At 43.5% G+C, this 22,788-nt stretch overlaps 1 protein-coding gene across 2 annotated transcripts in view; it reads right to left on the bottom strand.

The window, feature by feature from the left end:
• CHD6 (chromodomain helicase DNA binding protein 6) overlaps positions 1–22,788 on the bottom strand; it is a 218,829-nt gene that overhangs the window by 83,705 nt on the left and 112,336 nt on the right. For both annotated transcript variants that reach the window (XM_030212950.1, XM_030212951.1), the window contains 3 exons: positions 13,248–13,407; positions 9,045–9,134; positions 5,740–5,843 (listed from right to left, as the gene is read on the bottom strand). In XM_030212950.1, coding sequence (XP_030068810.1) covers positions 5,740–5,843; positions 9,045–9,134; positions 13,248–13,407 — 354 coding nt within the window. The remainder of the gene's footprint in view (positions 1–5,739; positions 5,844–9,044; positions 9,135–13,247; positions 13,408–22,788) is intronic.

Here is a 22,788-nt window from a genome sequence, read left to right as displayed (position 1 = left end):
AGGTGTGGTGATGCGCAGGCTCTCATGGCTGCGTGCCGCCGACCTGGAGAATAGACTCCAGCAGCGGATTGCGGACTCGCCTTGCCGTGCGGACAACATTTTTGGAGAGAAAGTCGAACAGGTGGTAGAGTCTCTCCACCAGCGGGACACCGCATTCGACAAGTTCTCCCGCCGGCAGCCTTCAGCTTCTACCTCTACAGGTAGAAGATTTTTCGGGGGAAGGAAGACTGTTCCCTACTCTTCTGGTAAGCGTAGGTACAATCCTCCTTCTCGACAGCCTGCGGCCCAGGCTAAGCCCCAGCGCGCTCGCTCTCGTCAGCAGCGTGCGCCTCAGCCAGGCCCCTCGGCTCCCCAGCAAAAGCAAGGGGCGAGCTTTTGACTGGCTCCAGCAGAGCATAGCCGACATCCAAGTATCAGTGCCGGGCGACCTACCAGTCGGGGGGAGGTTGAAAGTTTTTCACCAAAGGTGGCCTCTCATAACCTCCGACCAGTGGGTTCTTCAAATAGTCCGGCAGGGATACATCCTCAATTTGGCCTCAAAACCTCCAAATTGCCCACCGGGAGCTCAGTCTTACAGCTTCCAGCACAAGCAGGTACTTGCAGAGGAACTCTCCGCCCTTCTCAGCGCCAATGCGGTCGAGCCCGTGCCATCCGGGCAAGAAGGGCTGGGATTCTATTCCAGGTACTTCCTTGTGGAAAAGAAAACAGGGGGGATGCGTCCCATCCTAGACCTAAGGGCCCTGAACAAATATCTCGTAAAAGAAAAGTTCAGGATGCTTTCCCTGGGCACCCTTCTGCCCATGATTCAGCAAAACGATTGGCTATGCTCTCTGGACTTGAAGGATGCCTACACACACATCCCGATACTGCCAGCTCTCAGGCAGTATCTACGATTTCAGCTGGGCACACGTCACTTCCAGTACTGTGTGCTGCCCTTTGGGCTCGCCTCTGCGCCCAGGGTGTTCACAAAGTGCCTGGCTGTGGTAGCAGCGGCACTTCGCAGGCTGGGGGTGCACGTGTTCCCATATCTCGACGATTGGCTGGTGAAGAACACATCCGAGGCAGGAGCCCTGCAGTCCATGCAGATGACTATTCGCCTCCTGGAGCTACTGGGGTTTGTAATAAATTATCCAAAGTCCCATCTTCTCCCAGTGCAGAAACTCGAATTCATAGGAGCTCTGCTGGATTCTCGGACGGCTCGCGCCTATCTCCCAGAGACGAGGGCCAGCAGCTTGTTGTCCCTCGTCTCGCGGGTGCGAGCGTCCCAGTAGATCACAGCTCGGCAGATGTTGAGATTGCTGGGCCACATGGCCTCCACAGTTCATGTGACTCCCATGGCCCGTCTTCACATGAGATCTGCTCAATGGACCCTAGCCTCCCAGTGGTATCAGGCTGCTGGGGGTCTAGAAGACGTGATCCACCTGTCCACGAGTTTTCTCGAATCCCTGTATTGGTGGACAATCTGGTCCAATTTGACTCTGGGACGTCCTTTCCAAATTCCTCAGCCACAAAAAGTGCTGACAACGGATGCGTCTCTCCTGGGATGGGGAGCTCATGTCGATGGGCTTCACACCCAAGGAAGCTGGTCCCTCCAGGAACGCGGTCTACAGATCAATCTCCTGGAGTTGCGAGCGATCTGGAACGCTCTGAAGGCTTTCAGAGATCGGCTGTCCCATCAAATTATCCAAATTCAGACAGACAACCAGGTTGCCATGTACTATGTCAACAAGCAGGGGGGCACCGGATCTCGCCCCCTGTGTCAGGAAGCCGTCAGCATGTGGCTCTGGTCTCGCCATCTCGGCATGGTGCTCCAAGCCACATATCTGGCAGGCATAAACAACAGTCTGGCCGACAGACTGAGCCGGATTATGCAACCTCACGAGTGGTCGCTCAACTCCAGAGTGGTGCGCCAGATCTTCCAAGCGTGGGGCACCCCCTTGGTGGATCTCTTCGCATCTCGAGTGAACCACAAAGTCCCTCAGTTCTGTTCCAGGCTTCAGGCCCCCGGCAGACTGGCATCGGATGCCTTCCTCCTGGATTGGGGGGAGGGCCTGCTGTATGCTTATCCTCCCATTCCTCTGGTGGGGAAGACTTTGTTGAAACTCAAGCAAGACCGAGGCTCCATGATTCTGATTGCTCCTTTTTGGCCGCGTCAGATCTGGTTCCCTCTTCTTCTGGAGTTATCCTCCGAAGAACCGTGTTTTCCGACCCTCATCACGCAGGACGAAGGGGCTCTTCTGAATCCCAGCCTCCGGTCCCTGGCTCTCACGGCCTGGATGTTGAGAGCGTAGACTTTGCCTCTTTGGGTCTGTCAGAGGGTGTCTCCCGCGTCTTGCTTGCTTCCAGGAAAGATTCCACTAAGAGGAGTTACTTCTTTCTGTGGAGGAGGTTTGCCATCTGGTGTGACAGCAAGGCCCTAGCTCCTCGCTCTTGTCCTACTCAGACCCTGCTTGAATACCTTCTGCACTTGTCTGAGTCTGGTCTTAAGACCAACTCTGTAAGAGTTCACCTTAGCGCAATCAGTGCATACCATTACCATGTGGAAGGTAAGCCGATCTCAGGACAGCCTTTAGTTGTTCGCTTCATGAGAGGTTTGCTTTTGTCAAAGCCCCCTGTCAAGCCTCCTACAGTGTCATGGGATCTCAATGTCGTTCTCACCCAGCTGATGAAACCTCCTTTTGAGCCACTGAATTCCTGCCATCTGAAGTACTTGACCTGGAAGGTCATTTTCTTGGTGGCAGTTACTTCAGCTCGTAGAGTCAGTGAGCTTCAGGCCCTGGTAGCCCAGGCCCCTTACACCAAATTTCATCATAACAGAGTAGTCCTCCGCACTCACCCTAAGTTCTTGCCAAAGGTCGTGTCGGAGTTCCATCTGAACCAGTCAATTGTCTTGCCAACATTCTTTCCCCGTCCTCATTCCTGCCCTGCTGAACGTCAGCTGCACACATTGGACTGCAAGAGAGCATTGGCCTTCTATCTGGAGCGGACACAGCCCCACAGACAGTCCGCCCAATTGTTTGTTTCTTTTGATCCCAATAGGAGGGGAGTGGCTGTAGGGAAACGCACCATATCCAATTGGCTAGCAGATTGCATTTCCTTCACTTACGCCCAGGCGGGGCTGGCTCTTGAGGGTCATGTCACGGCTCATAATGTTAGAGCCATGGCTGCGTCGGTAGCCCACTTGAAGTCAGCCTCCATTGAAGAAATTTGCAAAGCTGCGACGTGGTCATCTGTCCACACATTCACATCTCATTACTGCCTGCAGCAGGATACCCGACGCGACAGTCGGTTCGGGCAGTCAGTTCTTCAGAACCTGTTTGGGCTTTAGGATCCAACTCCACCCCCCGAGGGCCCTGTTTGTTCTGTTCCAGGCTGCACTCTCAGTTAGTTGGTAAATTTTTTTAGGTCAATCTCAGTTATGTCCTCGCCGTTGGGAGGCCCAATTGACCATGGTTGTTGTTTTGAGTGAGCCTGGGGGCTAGGGATGCCCCATCAGTGAGAACAAGCAGCCTGCTTGTCCTCGGAGAAAGCGAATGCTACATACCTGTAGAAGGTATTCTCCGAGGACAGCAGGCTGATTGTTCTCACAAACCCGCCCGCCTCCCCTTTGGAGTTGAGTCTTCCCTTGAAGTGTATTGTCTTGCTACATACTGGACTGGCCGGCTCGAGCCGGTTTCGGGCGGGAAGACGGCCGCGCATGCGCGGTGCGCGTGGGCGCGCGAGGACTAGCAAAGGACTTTGCTAGAGAAGTTTCCGATTGGAGGGGCTGCCGTGGACGTCACCCATCAGTGAGAACAATCAGCCTGCTGTCCTCGGAGAATACCTTCTACAGGTATGTAGCATTCGCTTTATACACTTTTGAAATTCATTCAAACATTCATTTATCAATTTGATAATTGTTTAGCACCAGCACTTATATTATGTTTCTCAACACTACGGTAGCACTCACACCATATTCCTTAACATTAGTAGTACTCACACAATATTTCCTAACATCACGGTAGGTCCTTATGCTTTCAGTTTTTGTTTCTAATATTCTTTTTGTATTCTGATTGTTTACAGAAGTTCCTGTGCCATATTTTCTTTGGTTTTTTATCAAGCGACAACCTAAGAAGGTACATTTTGCATGCATATAACTTATCTAAAAATGTTCATTATTTAAAAAGTTATGTTTCTCATTCACAAACAACATTTACACAGTCATACTGATTAAAAATCTTTTTTTGATAAACGCAATCTTTATAAAAAATGTATCCACCATTATTCATTCATGATTATTTTTCCTACCCACTCCTACACTCCAATATTTACATAGTCATATTGATCAAAAATCCTTTAAAAAATTTTCCACACATTTTATTATCTATCATTTATTTATTTACTATTTTTTAAAATTATTTATTATTTTTTAATTTTGTTATTACTCATCTTACTCCAACATTTATGGTCTGATTATCACGAAACAAACCAACCCGTATCATATGATTTGATTTACAGTTGCTCTTCCTGTTCATTTTTTCATTTTTTAATATATAAATACTTTTTATGCTCATCCATACAACATTAAGAATTTTTCTTTATATATGTCACTGTTTTATATGTATTTATCTTTATTACTTTTGATCTAATTTTTTGTCTACATTGTAACTGTCAATTTATTTTAATTTTATTTTCGTATAGATTTGTTTGACCCCTGATGCAGGCTTTGATGCCGAAACACGGCCGTGTCAGGTCGTTATTTGATCACCAATAAAGTTTAATTTGGGGGGGATTTCCTCCTCAACTTGTCCTCACTTTTTTGTTTTCATTGCTGTTGTTTTGCGTGAGGACTTTCCTCCCTGCTTTTTGTTTCTCATTTTTAAACAATCTCCATACATCATATAAATGTTTAATTCTCACAACTGCTTATTTTAGCATTTTGTTTTCCTCAAGTCCCATATTTTATTGTGGTCTCCCTTTTTAAACTTAAATGCAGTGGCGTAGCAAGGGCGGGGCGGTGGGGGCGGTCCGCCCCCGGGTGTCAACGGGTGGGGGGGGTGCTCCATCCACCCCCCCTGGCGCAGCACCTCTCACTCCCCCCGACCACCCCCCCCCCCGGCGCAGCACCTCTCACTCCCCCCGACAGTCCCCACCTGCCTACCAGCTGAGCTCCGGCCGGCACTTCCAATCTGCAGCGCTGCTGACTTTAAATGAAGAAAACTGTCTCGTCGTTGGCCCTTCACTACTGAGTCCCGCCCTCTGATATAACTTCCTATTTCCTTGAGGGCGGGACTCAGTGAGTGAAGGGTCAACGACGAGACAGTTTTCTTCATTTAAAGTCAGCAGCGCTGCAGATTGGAGGTGCCGGCCGGAGCTCAGCTGGTAGGCAGGTGGGGACTGTCGGGAGGAGTGAGAGGCGCTGCGCCGGGGGAGGGGGGTTAGGGTCCACGCCAGGGGGGGTGCCGACGCCAGGAGGGGTGCCGTTCCATGCTAGGGGGCGCCGTGTTGCACTGCACCCGGGAGGGGGGTGCGTACAGCGGCGATCCACCCCGGGTGTCAGCCAAGCACGGAATGCCACTGCTTAAATGCTACTATAATAGTTTCTACTTAACATCCTTCCTTCATTATGTCAAAACTGATTGCATTATGATCACTATAGCCAATGTGTTTTTATGATTTAGGAAAGCCTTTTTTACCTCTACCTCAAAGAGGTCATACATTAATTTGTGACACAAGAGATACTCTTCTTGAAAAACCTACCATGCTTATGCACACCAATGAGAAGAGATTTATCAGCCTCTGCATTCCACCAACCCACCGGAATCTCCATATAATCAATGTCAGGCAACAGGACATCCAAATCCCTGAGAAATAAAAGGATACAAAAGTGGTTTCTTGGCCTTCCATTTAGAAGCCCCTTGAATATTACCATTCTGTAGACGCACTTAGTCTTTCCTTCCTTCTCCATAAAAAGCTGACAAATAATATTTTGTTTTTCTCATTAATCTTACAAATATAACACCAAACACCCATCTACCAAAGGGTGTTAAAATCTGGGCTTAGCACATGTTAATGCAAGACTTTCCTGTGCAATAAGCCTAAATTCAACGCAGCTCTTTTTAAAAACATTTTCCATATTTTTATTTTGCAGGCGGTACACTAATGTTGCTATTAGCACCAGTAGTACTTACTTCACGAAACAGTGTGACAAGGCGGTGGCTGTATCTAGAAGGATGTTGGGCTGTATAGAGAGAGGTGTGACCAGCAGAAGAAAAGAGGTGTTAATGCCCCTGTATAAGTCGTTGGTGAGGCCCCACCTGGAGAGTATTGTGTTCAGTTCTGGAGGCCGTACCTTGCTAAGGATGTAAAAAAAAATGGAAGTGGTGCAAAGAAAAGCTACGAGAATGGTATGGGATTTGCGTTACAAGACGTATGAGGAGAGACTTGTTGACCTGAACATGTAAACCCTGGAGGAAAGGAGGAACAGGGGTGATATGATACAGACGTTCAAATATTTGAAAGGTATTAATCCGCAAACGAACCTTTTCTGCAGATGGGAGGGCGGTAGAACGAGGGGACATGATATGAGAGTGAAGGGGGGCAGACTTCGGAACGGTAACGGAATTTAAGCATGCGTGGGATAAACATAAAGGAATCCTGTGCAGAAGGAATGGATCCTCAGAAGCTTAGCCGAGATTGGGAGGCGGGGCTGGTGTTTGGGTGGTGGGGCTAGTTCTGGGCAAGACTTCCACAGTCTGTGTCCTGAAAATGGCAGATACAAATCAAGGTAAGGTATACACAAGAAGTAGCACATATGAGTTTATCTTGTTGGGCAGACTAGATGGACCGTGCAGGTCTTTTTCTGCCATCATCTACTATGTTACTTCATTTTCTATGACTACCAATTTCATCATCTGGAGATTTTACACCCATGTTCTGAGAACAAAAACACTCACTCTCGATCTCAAAAAAGTCAGCTAATTCTTTTGGTAAAATGAGAACATATCCGTTCCAATGCAAAGCTCATGTGGTCTATTAAGAGGGAATATTCATCAAGGTGTGGCAAAAGTTCACCTTTTACCGCACCTTGATTCACCACTGGATTCAGAAACCTGTGGGATCTTATTATCACAGGCTGCTGCATCTCATTTTAAAAGAAAAACGCTGCTGGTGAGCCAGCTCGGAAGAAGCATTTTTCCCACAGCCTGGTAGCATTGGGCTGCAAAGCTGCGGCCTCATGCTCCCAGACAAGCAGAGAATGCCCCCCCCCCCCCAACAGATTCATGTTTACTTGAATTCCTATTTACTTGAAGACTGCCCACTCCCCCACATGGGTGTAGCCCCACAGGGACTACCTTTGAAAACACTGGCGGTCCTGGAGGGGGGGTGCGGGTGTCTTTAGACAGAAGCGAGGCCCAATCCAGTGCCTTCAGTAAAATGGTGCCCCTATCGGTAGTCTCAGGTGACTACCAGTAGGGATCATGTTTCCGTTATTATTATGTAGCTCTTTTCAATCTTTGTATTATATTATTTTAACTCTGTAAATCACCTTGACCTGCTTTATATATCATGTTTTTAAATAAACAATTTTGGTCAGGTGGCTTTAGGGTTGTTTAAGTCACTTTAAAGGCCAAATCAAGCATTTTAAGACCCTAATGCTACTTGATGAATTCACCTCCAAATGCTAGCAGAATTGTTTGCTCAAAATAGGTCTCCCCTTTTCTTTTTACTGATTCTAACATGTGATATGTATTCAGCATATCATAATACTCATTTTTAGTAATGGAGGATCCATCTTTCCACCAACATCGTACTGCCTTATGCAATCGTCTCTTGTTTTTATCACATTTTTTCTTATAATTTAAGATAACGTATTAAAAGAAAACAATTGTTAAAGCAATACAGAGCAATAACCATCTGGAAAAACACAAAGAAAAAAAACCATCATTCCTCTTCCTTAGATCACAATATTGAGGGAGGTGGGCAATATACTATTAGGAGATTAATACAAGAAATAATAAATGAAAGGGCATAATGTGAATTCTCCCATCCCGAATTCAAAATACAACCTATATTAAGAAATCAGACATTACCAGTAATAACTTTCTTTGAATCTAAGAAAGCCCTCAGTTGCTCAGGCATAAAGAAAACATACATAATTTTAACTGCACTAACCCATTCACAGTACGCACTTCTAAGGTCGCTCCATTATTGAGTGACTACATTTTTTAAATAGGTAAATTTACCTGCCTGTATGAGACTAGACCTTTTGAAAGTTTTCCCAAAATGTCTTTTTCCAATCAAGTTTAAAAACCTTTCCACACCTGTAAATCCAGAGTCAGGAATTTCACAACTGACTGTCACATACGATCAGATATAGCAAGACACAAACAGAAAACCTTTATTAGTGCCAGTTCCAAGAAGTCCTAAGTTGGATGGAAGAGGGGCAGAATTGGGATGTATGCACTTACTTTATAAAATATGCATGTACATGCATAAATTTACACTCTTTCTTCACACTAGGTGTAAATTCGTGCTTGAGGGTTCTGGGTGCCTGTGATGCTTCTATAAAATAGGCGATTTTCTGGAACTTTGACAAGAATCCTTTTACAAAATTACCTCCATAAGACAATGGCAAACCAAAAGTAAGACTATTAAAAAGCATTCGCGTGTGGGAGGGGGAAAGAGAGGCGGAAGGGGGGGAGGGGAGTATATGGTGATCTTGTGGATAGAGGGATACTGTCTTTTGGGGGGGAGGGTAGTTTCATTTTGTACAGGGGGGAATGAGAAATGTTACAATATTTGAATTAAGTACGAGTAGCGTAAGAGGGGAGAAACTAAAAATGTATGATGGTATATTTGCTATCCTGTTACTTACTGGTCTGTTTGGTTTTGTACTGGTTTTATATTGAGAGAGTTGATTGTTAAGTTGACTGTACCATCAATAAAAAATGTTGAAATATAAAAAGCATTCACGTTTGATTGTGAATGTCGTTTCAAACATATAAATTAATTCCCTGAAAAATCAAGCACTCCTAGGTTGGTAAAGAGGATTTTTCTATTACCTAGCTGAGGCTCCTCCCAAAGCTTTATCAGCTGCTTCCCCTAATACTTCAGCCTTCAGGTAATACAGCATCCGAACACGCAAAAGGACTCTAGAAAAGAAAACCAGTTAACAGTAGGTATTGCTTTGTTGGTATGTCCCGTAATACATAGTTACTGCAGAGCTGTTCCATAGTTTTATCACTTATGTGGTTTTACAAACCCTTTATTTAGAAACATGAAAAGTCAACAAACCATTATGAAATAGCGCCCAGTGGTACAGCAAGGAACATAAATCACCCAAATCAATAATCAAAGTTTCAAAATCATCATCAAACATATAAATGGCAAGAGGCGTACTCACTCACAAATGCGCAGTAGAGACCCTCTCTGTCCCGCCCCCGCGTCAATACGTGATGACGGGGGCGTGACAGAGAGGGAACCTGCGCACCTGCGAGTGAGGGAACCGCCGTCGCCACCACTCCCCCCTCCCAGGGTTGCCGCTACCACTCCCCCCACCCATCCGGAGTCGCCGCCGCCACCCACCCTCCACCCGGGCCAGGTACCTGGCTTCACTATTCAAACTGCCGGAACGCAGCACACAGCTCATCTGAGCTGCCATAACGCCGTTGGACTTCCTTACCTGCCTGTGTCCCGCCCTCGCCGACGTTACGTCACACGAGGGTGGAACACACGCAGAGAAGAAGGAAGGCCGACCGCAGCTCAGATGAGCTGCGTGTTGCGTTCCAGCGGTTTGAATAGTGAAGCCAGGTACCCGGCCCGGGTGGAGGGGTGGCGGAGGGGACTCCGGGGGGGGGGGGGGTGCTTTCAAACCTCCCCCCCCTCCTTTACTAGCCCGTTTTTACGGGCTCAAAGGCTAGTACTATCATAGAGGGGAAAGATGAATACCCATTCACAGCACACAACACCTCATCAGACCAAGCTGATGAATGCCGGAAAAAACTGTGGCTATTCTACTCAACATCAGGCTTTGGGCCTAGGCTGACACTGCTGAAGTATTGTCTTTTTAAGCTACATATATTCTACTGTACGAGAGATTTCTCTAAGTGGTACAAAAGCATGTTTCTTTTATCAGGAGTGCCTAGAACAAGCTGACTCTGGCAGACACAAAGATGGGAAAACATCTCCATTATCTCATCCACCTTGTATGTCTGTTAAAACACATTTAAAAAAATTATTTTTCCATAGTTCTGTACTTTCTGATTGACTACATTAAAGCAATGCTAAGAGTATAATGTTTACTGTATGTTCTTGTTTTTTGGGACATTTTTCTGGTACATCTACCAGGACATTATGTACAGGTGTCTATACCTAGAACTGCAGATGGGTCTGTGTTTGTATCTAGATCTCCTCAGCTGTCCTGACTATTCCTCGAAGCTGCAGAGTGGGTGTCCCCATGAGGTATATAAAACAACCTGTGTGTACATTGACCAACGTGTCATGAGTGAAACAGAAGATAAAGTGACTAGTGGCTTAAAACAATTATATAAGTACCAAATTATCTCTTAATTCATGTTATTACTTGAAGAATAAAAGACGTGATGGTGCATAGTGCCCCTAATATTTTGAATAATTGATCAAGTACAGTGCATGTTGGAAGTGAATGTGTCAATCATTTTGGAGAACTATTTAACTTCATTCCTCACAAAGATTTTGGTGGAGTTGGTGGAGTTGGGGAAGCCAGGTTTTGTCATATCCTCAAAATAATTTTTCTAAAAACTTTTCTCTTTTATCATTCTACTAGTAAAAAAGGCCCATTTCTGACACAAATGAAATGGGCGCTAGCAAGGTTTTCCTCGGAGTGTGTATGTTTGAGAGAGTGTATGTGAGAGTGACTGTGTGTGTGTGAGAGAGCGAGTGAATGTGCGAGTGTGTGTGTGTGAGACAGAGTGAGTCTGGGTGCGAGTGTGTCTGTGAGAGAGAGAGTGTGTGTGTGTGAGAATGAGAGTGTGTGCAAGTGCATATGTGAGACACAGTGTGAGAGTGTTTCACACAGATACAGTGTGTGCGAGAGAGAGAGAGTGTGTGAGACACAGACTCTCTGTGAGACTGAGTATATGAGACCAAGACAGTGTGAGTGACTGTGTGACACATAGAGAGTGAATGTGATACAGTGTGAGAGTGTGTGAGAGTGAGAGAAAGATATTGACTGTGAGAGAGAGTGTGTGTGACAGAGATACCTCCCCCCCCCCCCCCTCTGGTGTCAGCCCCCCCCCTCTCTCTCTGGTGTCTGAGCGTTACTGTGCAGGACGCTGAGCTCTGGCTGTGCTTCAAGGAACTGACCAATCCTATTTAATAGAATGCACCTCCAACATTCTGAAGCCGAGAAACCTCGTGTGATTGGTCACTTCTGCTTGTGACGAACCCGGAAGTAAGTGATGTCAATTCAGGAGATGGATACAGAGAGCAGGAATGCCTCAGCCATGCAGTCAGCTTCAGAATGTTGGAGGTGCATTTTATAATATAGGATACTGATTCCACTACTGTACGAGGGCATCGTAAAGCACAGTTTGGAGGGGGGGGGGAGTCCAGAACTAATAGGGAACATTCCCTCCCAAAGTAGCAATTTCTTTACCAGTGGTTCCAGGGAGATTACCCCTCCATAGTACTACTGGCAAAGTGAGTACGGTGTTGAAGAATTCTTCCATCAACTGGATTTCCTGTAATCTTCTCCATACTACGCTTTTTGGAGGATTACATTGTTCTTGGACCTTTCTTGGCACTACATTGCCTTGGCATTGATAAGCACACCTTACCTTCCTTTATTTTGAAGGGAGAATGAACTTTGCCTCATGACTCATTTTAATCAAAAGCATCTCGATCTCCTGAGGACTGAAGGAAATTGAGGAATTCCCAAAGTGTTATGCTTCCCATTGCAACTGGGACATTATGGGATGTACCCATGCACCAGACAAATATTTATTTATTTTATTTATTTAGATTTTGCTCACACCTTTTCCAGTAGTAGCTCAAGGTGAGTTACATTCAGGTACACTGGGTATTTCTCTGTCCCAGGAGGGCTCACAATCTAAGTTTGTACCTGAGGCAATGGAGGGTTAAGTGACTTGCCCAAGATCACAAGGAGCAGCAGTGGGATTTGAACTGGCCACCTTTGGATGTCAAGACCAATGCTCTAATCAGTAGGCCACTCCTCCACTCCACTAGTTCATGGAAGTCTGCTAAAGACATTTCCTTCTCACAGTCTGGGTATGCCTCAAATTCTGGCTTTTTCTCTGGCATCTGGAAGACTGCTGATGCCAGATCAAACTCAATTTCGGTAAGAACTAGAGAAAGAATGGAATTAATTAGAGATTACTACTAGAAGAAAATGAAAAAAAAATAGCTAAACAAACCATTGAATAAGGAAAATAAGCGTAATGAAGTGACAATTTGAACTCAGCAGTTCCGTCCTGGCACCATCAGATGATGTCACCCATGTATATGGTAGATGTCTTGCTCATTAATGGAGAAACACCACATACTTTGTAAGAGAATCTATAAGGTCAAGTCCACAGAGACTTTCCCTTTTATAATGGGCTTTGAAACCTCCCTGCCGTGCCTTTTTTGTTATATATATCTTGTTTAGCTTAGAAACTCTTGAAGTCTCCTCCCCACCCCCTCACAAGGCAGTTCGCAGAAACATATTCATTTTGGTTTATTTTATCAGTTTTTGAATTCTAATTTTTGTGTGTATTTGTTATTCTACTGATTTGTATTTGTGTTAAAATGTAAATCACAATACCACTTGTTGATCTGTCAATTATTTTAACATTTTTTGCAAATTACCTTTTATATATTCATGCATAAATTATCCTGCTATTGCTTAAATTTTTTTAATTTACATTTTCTGATATTTACATCCTTTGTGGTTGTCACTTTATTGCTTTTGTACACTGCTTATACTTAATATGTCTGTAATACTTCTAGCATACTTCTGAGATACTTACTGCAGTAATAGTACATCTCTGTAATACTACAGTGTTAACACATCCTTGTAATACTAAGGACAGTCATAACACATCTCTGTAATATTATAAAACAAAAGTTTTCCTGTAATATTTACTGCATTGCTAGCAAATTTCCTGTAGTACTTGCTTTAGAACTCATATGCCTCTGTAATGCTACATGGTCTGTAATTCTCCAGCACTAATAACTGTCTGCAATACTTGCTTCCTGCAGTTCTGGTGTGTCGCTGTTATACTCACTTATTGCAATGTTGTTTGAGATGTTTCTTGTAGCTATCATCGTGTAAGACAATTTCTGGGTTACAATTTACAAGCCAGTCTGCATTTTTTAATTCTGGAAGTAGCATCTGGTTTTTCGTTTTCTTTCCCTTTCTGCCTCTGGGCACAGGTGCAGACAAACCTGAAAGACAAATATTTGTCTTATTGAGTAAGACTGATATACTGAAGAAAACGGACATTAAAATCCATGTTTATTTATTTGTTACATTTTTATCCCACATTTTCCCACCTTTTGCAGGCTCAATGTAGCTTACATATAACCGTTAACGGTGTTAGCCGATTATGGTTTGAACAAATACATAGTATGAATGAATACAAAGTGATATTGTGGTATAATGAGGTATATGTATGGTAAGAAACAGTTGGGGGAAAGGGGGAAGAAGAGTCAGGTAATGTCCGTTGCAGTCTTTGGTTATGTTGTGTCGCAAGTGACCGGTATTTTTATGTCGGGTCATTGGGGTATGCTCTTCTGAACAGGTCTGTCTTTAGTGCTTTCCAAAAATTTAGGCACCTAAGTATATAAACTGCTCGTTGGTAAGTTCAAGGAGAGCCTCAGTCGTAATATACAGTAGATACTGGGCAGGTGCTCACAAGCTGTCGAATCAACTCTGGGTCATACAGTGCAGGACAACAGTGAGGAAAAGGATTATCAAAATTAAGGAGCAATATGTGCCTAATCTCACACAAAACGTCTTATAGCATTCAACATGCATGCCAAGACACCACTTAGGGAATATTACAATAAAGTGTTGTCCTTGTTTAAAGTATGTTTTATACAAGGAAATACAGTCTCAAACGTGTGCATATAACTACGTGTGCCGACAAGATGTATGCACTTATACATGAACCTCGGGCAGACATTCCCAGGGTTCAGCAATGCAGGAACACAGTTGCAACGAATGTGTCTACTTTGAAATTTGAGTATACACGTATAGATTATAGTTACCTACACACACACACACACACACACTTCCACCTTTGGAGCAGGTATAAATTTGTGCACTATCATATAAGCCTAGTTTATAAAGGCACTCAGGTGTCTACTGTATGTTGCCTTTATAAAGGCACAAAACAGGCGTCTTATGAACTTCTCACATATTGTCCTATTATAAAATGGGCTATGCACAAAATTTTAGCATGCATGTGGAAAACAAATGTACACACTGTTAGCATAAACTTTTGTTTTTAATTTCCTGTACTGTTTACAGGATTTTCTTGTTGTTTTGGAGGTAGTATTATCAATAGTGTGCACTATTTCAAAAGAGTGGTTTCTATTGCTTAAATAGAGCGCCCTTTTGTTCAAACACGGCGCCCTGTTTGAGAAATAGTGCACATTGAAAACACAGGAAAAGGCTGTCCTATTATTTTGGGTTATAAATGACAGGAAACAACATAGGAAAAATCAATTCAAATGATCGCACATCCCTATAAACTTTCACCCACAAATAAACCCAGTAGCTTCTATTTGTGAACTAAATGAGATCAGGATGAGAAAAAAAATTAAAATGTATGATCTAAACTGAGCATCCCCTTTTCCTTTGCCCTCTTGTTGCCAAGCTGCTTGTGGGTGCTGAGGATAAAAGCAGAAAAGTACTGGACCTTACCAGAGGAGCAGAAAGAATATAAGGGACTGCCAGGAAAGGAAAAGCAAATCAAAAGCACACACTGAAAGACAACTCTGTCTTTTACAATGAACACGAATGGTTACTGCATATACAAACATGGTACTAAGGAATGAGAAGCCAGAGGCTTTCACAGAAATGTGTGATTAAGAACTCATGGGAATGTATGACAGATAAACTCTGCTGAAAATGAGCATTAGGAATTGTGAGCTACCTGTAGTGATAAATAGTCTAGACTACTGTCTGTTGCCCTCTTGTTCACACTATGTAAACATGTCAAAGCTGACCCTTAGAACATTTGCTGTCCTTTAATTGTCCCTTGTAGTTTGCATATGCTCAGTTGCTTTACGTTATATAAGTTGTTTTGTTCAGATCATGCAGTAAACATGTGATCACTATATGCTCACTGAAGGGAAAACCCATAAAAAGAATTAAGCAAAGCATGCTTGTCTGAGCCATTCCCGACTGACTCAAACAGGAAGGATATGACTCAGGAAGAAAATCCATTATTTAACTAGGCTGCAAAAGTTTTAGTAGTCAAAGTCCCATCTCTGGGGCTCACAAATCACTGGAAAACTCCCATAACACCACTCCTTACTTTGATCACTGATTGGAAGGACTTTCACAGCCTAAGTTGAATGATGTGATTGAGCCAGGATGTTATCATTTATTGCGGTGATGTATTTTTATTATTAGCTGTAAGTAAATATATATTGCATTTGCTTTTAAAAGCTTGGTGCTAGCTGTAAATAAACTGCATTTATCTTTAGGAAAGTTTGTGTGCTCTCTCTCTCTCCTTTCTGGGCATCGTTCCATGCCAAGACATCTGGCACCACAGACTGGATATAATGTTCAGAGAAGGAAAGCCATAAACTACTGAAATGCTTCCTAAAAGGGTGGAAGTTAAAAAATGTACTCCAGGATGGTATACAGAATTATTCAGAGAATTAGCTATAACATGGGCAGAAAATGGCAGGTTCTGTGAGGATTGGAAAGATTCTGTAGAAAACGGGGAACCAATATAGGTGTCTTAATATTTTTAAAAAATTCCAGTTGAAAAGGGGAAGCAGTTAGAATGCGCCTGCTGACGAGGATGGATGCTGTTGACAGCTTATAAGAAATTATGGGATTGAAAAGAGGAACAGTTTAAGCAAATAGGGGAACTAGAAAAGCAGCTATGTGAATTGAATATCCAAATAATATTACGTTAGAATAAATTACTTTTTGATAAAGATGAAACATATCAGCAGGAAGCAAAAAAATAAACGTGTCAGAGTTCAGAGTGGCTCAGTACAAATATCAGAAAAGATGAGGAAAAGGCTTGAATATGTGGAAATTTACAGAAATTTAAAGGTCACAAGGTAGCTAAAGGTGGTTTGGGGGAAAGGTAACACTACAACACTAAACTACTTATGCAGATTGGTCAATTGCCCATGAGAGAATATTCTGTTTAAATTGTACCTACTAAAGAATATATAGTACCTATTAAAGAATATATAGTTGGATTTAGCATTTTAAATACATTTCATTACCATCTAAGAAGTAAATACTAAAATCATACAATACACTATATAAAGTAAAAGACACTTTTATATTAGGCTAATATCCTTAATACTGTAGCAAGTTTTAAAATATTGGAAAACTCAAAAACACTAAGATGGAGTCAGCAGTCCAGCAGCGAGAGGGGTGCTATCCAGTCTTTTGCATTGAGTGTCACATGTATGATTATCTCCCAGTTGGTGAGATGTCATATGTTTGCGCCCGATGCAAAGAGCTCCTAGCTCTTAGAGAACATGTCCGTTCTCTTGAGGCTAGAGTAGCAGACTTGGTGGAGCTGAGGGAGACAGAGAGGTACATAGAGGAGACCTACAGGGATGTTGTAGAGAGGTCCCACCTCCAGTCTAGTAGCCCTTGTGCTACCTTGGAGGAGGGAGGTCTCCTAGAAGGAGAGCATCACCCTGGTGAAGTAGGAAGTACTCCTTTAGCCAGGACCTGCCCACCAGGGGATGTACTATCCTCTCGCACTGAGGATATGTCTCCAAGTGCTGCCCGGGAGGGAAAGGTTAGGACAGCTGTTGTAGTTGGTGATTCGATCATTAGGCATATAGATAGCTTGGTGGCTGGTGGACGTGAGGATCGCCTGGTGACTTGCCTGCCTGGTGCGAAGGTGGCGGACCTCACGCGTCACCTAGATAGGATTTTAGATAGTGCTGGGGAGGAGTCCGCTGTCTTGGTACATGTGGGTACCAATGACATAGGAAAATGTGGGAGAGAGGTTCTGGAAGCCAAATTTAGGCTCTTAGGTAGAAAGCTCAAATCCAGATGCTCTAGGGTAGCATTTTCTGAAATGCTACCTGTTCCACGTGCAGGGCCCAAGAGACAGGCAGAGCTCCAGAGTCTCAATGCGTGGATGAGACGATGGTGCAGGGAGGAGGGTTTTAGATTTGTTAGGAACTGGGCAACATTCTGGGGAAGGGGGAGCCTATTCCGAAAGGATGGGCTCCACCTTAACCAGGGTGGGACCAGGCTGCTGGCATCGGCATTTAAAAAGGAGATAGAGCAGCTTTTAAACTAGAAATGGGGGGAAGGCCGACAGTCGCTCAAAAGCGCATGGTTCGGGAAAAGGTATCTTGCAAAGATACCTCACAAACAGGTACGATAGGGTTTCTGGATAGTGACGTTGCACAACAGACCGTGGTAGGCCAGGTGCCCTTAAATACAACTAAAGATCAGACAAAAGATGTCAAATCAATAGTGTCAGGTACTAAGCATCGTGCAAATAAGAACAACAAACATACTCTGAAATGTCTATATGCAAATGCTAGGAGTCTAAGAAATAAGATGGGAGAGTTGGAATATATTGCACTAAATGAAAAATTGGATATAATAGGCATTACTGAGACCTGGTGGAAGGAGGATAACCAGTGGGACACTGTCATACCGGGGTACAAAGTATATCGTAATGATAGGGTAGACCGGACTGGTGGAGGGGTAGCATTGTATATTAACGAGAACCTTGACTCAGATAGATTACAAATTCAGCAGGACACAAATCACACCTTTGAATCACTGTGGGTTGAAATTCCATGTACAAAAGGATGAGCAGGTAGACACAGAAATGATAAAAGAAATCAGAGACGCGAACAAAATGGGCAATGTGATAATAATGGGTGACTTCAATTATCCAAATATAGACTGGGTAAATGTAACATCGGGACACGCTACAGAGATACAATTCCTTGATGAAATCAAGGACAGCTTTATGGAGCAACTGGTGCAGGAGCCGATGAGAGAAGGAAAAATTCTAGACTTGGTCCTTAGTGGAGCGCATGATCTGGTGAGGGACGTTATGGTAATGGGGCCGCTTGATAACAGTGACCATAATATGATCAGTTTTGACATCAACCTTGAAGTAACTGTACACAGAAAGTCAAATACGTTAGCGTTTAACTTTAAAAAAGGAGACTATGATAAAATGAGAAGAACGGTAAAAAAAAAACTTAGGGGGGCAACTGAGAGAGTAAAAACTGTACAACAGGCGTGGACGCTGTTCAAAAATACCATCCTGGAGGCCCAGGCCATACATATTCCGCGAATTAGAAAAGAAAGACGGAAGTCCAAAAGACACCCGGCCTGGTTGAAAAGTGAGGTGAAGGAAGCTATTAGGGCTAAAAGAAACGCCTTCAGAAAATGGAAGAAGGAACCGTCTGAAAATAACAAGAAACAGCATAAGGAGTGTCAAAGCAAATGCAAGGCGCAGATTAAGAAGGCCAAGAGGGAGTATGAAAAAAAGATAGCATTAGAGGCAAAAAAACATAGTAAAAAATTTTTCGGTATATTAAAAGCAGGAAGCCGGCAAAAGAATCGGTTGGGCCGCTGGATGACCGAGGGGTAAAAGGGGCGATCAAGGAAGACAAAGACGTAGCGGAGAGACTGAATGAATTCTTTGCTTCGGTCTTCACCGAGGAAGATTTGGGTGGGATACCGGTGTCGGAAATGGTATTTCAAGCGGACGAGTCGGAGAAACTTACTGACTTCATGGTAAACCTGGAGGACGTAATGGGGCAGTTCGGCAAACTGAAGAGTACCAAATCTCCTGGACCGGATGGTATTCATCCTAGAGTACTGATAGAACTGAAAAACGAGCTTGCGGAGCTACTGCTAGTGATATGCAACTTATCCTTAAAATCGAGCTTGGTACCGGAAGATTGGAGGGTGGCCAATGTAACGCCCATTTTTAAAAAAGGCTCCAGGGGAGATCCGGGAAATTATAGACCGGTGAGTCTGACGTCGGTGCCGGGGAAAATGGTAGAGGCTATTATCAAAAACAAAATTACAGAGCACATCCGAGGACATGGATTACTGAGACCAAGTCAGCATGGCTTTTGTGTGGGGAAATCTTGCCTGACCAATTTACTTCAATTCTTTGAAGGAGTGAACAAACATGTGGACAAAGGGGAGTCGGTTGATATTGTGTATCTGGATTTTCAAAAGGCGTTTGACAAGGTACCTCATGAAAGGCTACAGAGGAAATTGGAGGGTCATGGGATAGGAGGAAATGTCCTATTGTGGATTAAAAACTGGTTGAAGGATAGGAAACAGAGAGTGGGGTTAAATGGGCAGTATTCACAATGGAGAAGGTTAGTGGGGTTCCTCAGGGGTCCATGCTAGGACCGCTGCTTTTTAATATATTTATAAATGATTTAGAGATGGGAGTAACTAGCGAGGTAATTAAATTTGCTGATGACACAAAGTTATTCAAAGTCGTTAAATCGCGACAGGATTGTGAAAAATTACAAGAGGACCTTACGAGACTGGGAGACTGGGCGGCTAAATGGCAGATGATGTTTAATGTGAACAAGTGCAAGGTGATGCATGTGGGAAAAAAGAACCCGAATTATAGCTACGTCATGCAAGGTTCCACGTTAGGAGTTACGGACCAAGAAAGGGATCTGGGTGTCGTCGTCAATAACACACTGAAACCTTATGCTCAGTGTGCTGCTGCGGCTAAGAAAGCGAATAGAATGTTGGGTATTATCAGGAAAGGTATGGAAAACAGGTGTGAGGATGTTATAATGCCGTTGTATCGCTCCATGGTGCGACCGCACCTTGAGTATTGTGTTCAATTCTGGTCGCCGCATCTCAAGAAAGATATAGTAGAATTGGAAAAGGTGCAGCGAAGGGCGACTAAAATGATAGCGGGGATGGGACGACTTCCCTATGAAGAAAGACTAAGGAGGCTAGGGCTATACAGCTTGGAGAAGAGACGGCTGAGGGGAGACATGATAGAGGTATATAAAATAATGAGTGGAGTGGAACAGGTGGATGTGAAGCGTCTGTTCATGCTTTCCAAAAATACTAGGACTAGGGGGCATGCGATGAAACTACAGTGTAGTAAATTTAAAACAAATCGGAGAAAATTTTTCTTCACCCAACGTGTAATTAAACTCTGGAATTCGTTGCCGGAGAAAGTGGTGAAGGCGGTTAGCTTAGCAGAGTTTAAAAAGGGGTTGGACGGTTTCCTAAAGGACAAGTCCATAAACCGCTACTAAATGGACTTGGAAAACTCCAAAATTCCAGGAATAACATGTATAGAATGTTTGTACGTTTGGGAAGCTTGCCAGGTGCCCTTGGCCTGGATTGGCCGCTGTCGTGGACAGGATGCTGGGCTCGATGGACCCTTGATCTTTTCCCAGTATGGCATTACTTATGTACTTATGATTTAAATTTAAAGGATGAGCAATATTCATTTGGCAAGCCACTACACATACATGCACAACCTATAATTATTATTTATTATTATTTATTTATTGCGTTTGTATCCCACATTTTCCCACCTATTTGCGGGTTCAGTGTGGCTTACAATACGTTGTAAATGATGGAGGTACAGTTTGTTACATTATGATTATGGGTTACATTATGAAGAGTTATAGGAGACAAATTCAGTAAAATCATCTTTGGGGAATAGAAATAGCTGGTAAGTTATAAATGCCTCCAGTTCAGTTGCCAGCTGTAACCAAAATTGTTCAGATGAAACAACACAGACTATCTGGGGACATGATGAAATACAAAATACTATTCAAGATTTGTTAGAAGCTGGGGTATTAAGATACACAACTTTCTCACATAATAATCCAATCTGGCATCAGATGAAAGCTGGCACATGACAGTAGACTATAGAGAAATGAAAAAGAACACAGGGGATGGGATGGCTTCCCTATCAGGATAGGCTGAAGAGGCTGGGGCTCTTCAGCTTGGAGAAAAGGCGGCTGAGGGGAGATATGATAGAGGTCTATAAGATAATGAGTGGAATGGAACGGGTCGATGTGGAGCATCTGTTTACTCTTTCCAAAAATACTAGGGCAAGGGGGCATGCGATGAAGCTGCAGTGTGGTAAATTTAAAACGAATCGGAGGAAAGTTTTTTTCACTCAACGCGTAGTTAAACTCTGGAATCTGCTTCCGAAAAAGGTGGTTAAGGCGGTTAACAGTGGACTTCAAAAAAAGGTTGGATGGCTTCCTGGAGGAAAAGGCCATAGAATGTTATTGAATGGACAAGGGAATAGTACACTATTTCTAGGAGGGGGCGGGACAAATTGCTTGTTCTTTAGGCCGCTGTCGGTGACAGGGTGCTGGGCTCGATGGACCCTTTGTCTGTCCCAGCATGGTGATGCTTTTGTACTCCTCCTTTGACTGCTGTTGTACCAGATATGATTACATTAGTAGAACAAATGCAAACACATGGCATGAGATGGTATGTGGTAACTGATTTGGCTAATGCCTTTTTTTTTTTTTTTAAAGATTTTTAAATTTCTACCACCTAAAAAGAATCACAGAAATGTATTGGTCTGTTTGAGATTTGGAGATCTGATATATTTAATTTGAGCCAAATTCCAAGTCCCTTATAGCACCCCTGCATAGTTGTCTATGCCTGCGATAGCGTCTGACGTCAGTCAAACGTTTATAGAGAAGCCATTTTGGTAGAGAAGTCAATGTGTAAGGAAGCATATAGTGAAGCTGTCCTCTCAACCCGGTGAGTGTGGTAATTCTTTATGGTTTTCAGTGTTTTAGATTTAAATATTTCCAGATTTGATATGTATATCTTTCAACAGATAGTGCAGTAGAGGCCCTGAAGCAGCCTTGCGAAACGCTGGCCACCGTCGGCCCTGCACCAGTTGAGAGTGAATGAGTACAGCGCAGTTAAGCTGCAAGCATCCACTTTAAAGATAAGTGTGGAATTTGGTGTTGAATATAACATAATCACAGTTTAACCATAAATGAATGAATATTAGCACAAGCAGTGGTTTTTTATGCCAGTGATGATGAAAAAGGTTATTGGACCCGTCATATCTTTTTTGAATCAATTCAAGATTTAAAAGGATTTTTGAGGCTTTTTCCACTGCTTTAAGTGCGTATAGGAATTAATCTTTTTCTGACAGCAGATCTGTTGTTTGTTTTGTAGTATCTAACTAGTCGATCTGCTATCGAGCATATTTATATTATAGTTGTAACTAAGAAAAAGTCTGAATTTAATTGGACAGAAAAATGCACTCAAGCTTTGAAGTCTGCTAAGCAGGATATACAAACAGCCATAGAGTTGTGGCTGAAGGAGTCTGATGTTTATCTTAATTGAAGTTTATAGCAAAAACAAAAATGGCAACAGGTGCCCCCTAGGGTTTTGGGCCCAAAAATTGCCCCTTGCTGGGGAACAATATACAACATTTGAAAGGCAGCTATTAGCTCGTTATTGGGCACTGCTGGACACAGAGCAATTCACCCGCAAGTTATTCCCCAGTAGTTTCTAGGGACCCTGGGAGCCGCAATCCTGGGGGGTCACACAGTTTATAGAAAACACTCACAGATCGGGAACACAAACTGCCA

Source organism: Microcaecilia unicolor, chromosome 8, assembly GCF_901765095.1.
Source record: "Microcaecilia unicolor chromosome 8, aMicUni1.1, whole genome shotgun sequence".
NCBI lineage: Eukaryota > Metazoa > Chordata > Amphibia > Gymnophiona > Siphonopidae > Microcaecilia > Microcaecilia unicolor.
Note: the sequence above shows the minus strand (reverse complement) of the source record. Positions and strands in the feature narration are given on the sequence as shown.